The sequence below is a fragment of the Nylanderia fulva genome, unplaced genomic scaffold (assembly GCF_048542155.1).
Source record: "Nylanderia fulva isolate GAGA-0341 unplaced genomic scaffold, ASM4854215v1 Scaffold329, whole genome shotgun sequence".
In the NCBI taxonomy this organism is placed as follows: domain Eukaryota; kingdom Metazoa; phylum Arthropoda; class Insecta; order Hymenoptera; family Formicidae; genus Nylanderia; species Nylanderia fulva.
In genome coordinates this window covers 39,722-41,372 of record NW_028190399.1, presented here as the reverse complement: position 1 = coordinate 41,372, position 1,651 = coordinate 39,722, and the positions used below count along the sequence as shown (strand labels likewise).

Genomic DNA, 1,651 nt, shown 5'->3' with positions numbered 1-1,651 from the left:
GTCTCAGCACAAATTAATTAATTGTGAACGAAATAGTTTATAGATCTCACTAAGGTTTATGTATATTATAAAATACATAGAGACAAATTATCCAACAGTGATATATAACAGTTTAAACACACTTTTCATTCACAAAACCAAGTGACAAGTCTACCTGTCAAAGTTACTAGACAGGCAGAGCACGTGTAAATATTTAAAGTATTATTTTAAACAAAACCACTTGTTTGATCGATACACCTCCATTTGCCAATGTTCTAGGCAGTACAATTAATAGGCCAAATATGTTTTTTGCACTCAAAATGCACTTAAAACCACTTTTATACGTACTACTGTACGGAGCGTACTCAATGCACGTGCACCTAACCTAACCTTTTTTTTTAGCGACGGGAATGTGCTCAACACATACACCACCTTGGGGGAGAGGCTTCGTTATGTGGGGATGGGCGAGGACAGAAGGTCCTAACCCAACCCACTAAACCCGTCGTGTGGCGTCCTAACCATAAGGAGACTGCCTGGGAACCGCTAACGCATTACTTCCAGGCAATCTCCTGGAAAGCACTTTAAAGTGCACTGAGTTAATCTAGAAATTACCAACTATTTGAATGAGACCTGTGTCACCTGCAGTGCAGATCCATTCAGCCCACCTTGAAGGCAGCGTGCAATGACATGCAGATACCCCATCTACAATGCCTGCTGTTCTTCAATGTGGGGTTTCACAGCTAAGTTGAAACAAATGTTCACAGCAAAGAAAACTGACTAACATGCTTTAGAGAGCATGTCAGCCTCAACTAATCAGAGGTAGGTGAGAGGAGAGCAGCCTGGAGTCTCCTCTCATCCTCCTCCTTACCACACATAATTAAGTTGACGAATTCGCTGAAAGCAATCCACTTTTCCTCAGATACTACAATTTCCTTAATAACATTTATTAGATTAAGCGAATCGATCTCAACATTCAAAACGTTTACCAACCTGTCACGCTCGTAACTCCATTTTCTACAGAAAGCCAGCGTATGTTCCATCGTATCGTCAGCATTGGCACATTGCTGGCACCTAGGTGACCATCTTTTCCTCATACGGTGTAGATAGTGGCCGAAACATCCGTGGCCCGTAAAAATTTGTGTGAGACGAAAATTCACATTGCCAAAGCTTCTTTGGTACCATTGGGTCAACACCGGTCTAATAGCCATTCTAGTGATCTCTCCCGGAGCGTCCCGACGTCTAACGGAAATATCCCACTGGCGCATCATTATCACCTCCTCTTCTTCCTTAATCTCCATGGTGTAACGAGGATTCCAGTCCGGAGCATCCCTGAGCTCGAGCACGCGGAGGTAAACTCTTCTGCGGCACGTCGCAGTTAGAGGCCATGGAGGCATCCCAGCGATTAAGCATGCCGCATTATACGACACCGTTCTATAGGCCGATATAATACGAATTGCAGTTCTTCGTTTGTAGTGCGCGTAGCATGCGTGTTTCCTTATATGGCGCAACGGAGTATCTATCCGCCCATACCGGAGCAGCATACATAACAATGGACGTAATAACGTTGGCATAAAGCCGCCTCTTTTTTGATGAAGGTCCTCTAAGGTTAGGCATCAGTCTGGACAAGGATCGCAAAACCTTCGACGCTTTTTCCTCAACATAACTAAAGTGT

At 43.9% G+C, this 1,651-nt stretch overlaps 1 protein-coding gene across 1 annotated transcript; it reads right to left on the bottom strand.

The window, feature by feature from the left end:
- Nucleotides 1-788: 788 nt before the first annotated feature.
- Nucleotides 789-1,373, bottom strand: LOC146722342 (uncharacterized). Its single transcript, XM_085484925.1, has one exon. The coding sequence runs from the start codon at nucleotides 1,371-1,373 to the stop codon at nucleotides 789-791; it is 585 nt and encodes a 194-aa protein (XP_085341051.1).
- Nucleotides 1,374-1,651: the final 278 nt, after the last annotated feature.

What these genes read in the sequence shown, in the direction of transcription:
- LOC146722342 (XM_085484925.1), bottom strand. Translation starts at nt 1,373, where the DNA reads ATGCCTCCATGGCCTCTAACTGCGACGTGCCGCAGAAGAGTTTACCTC.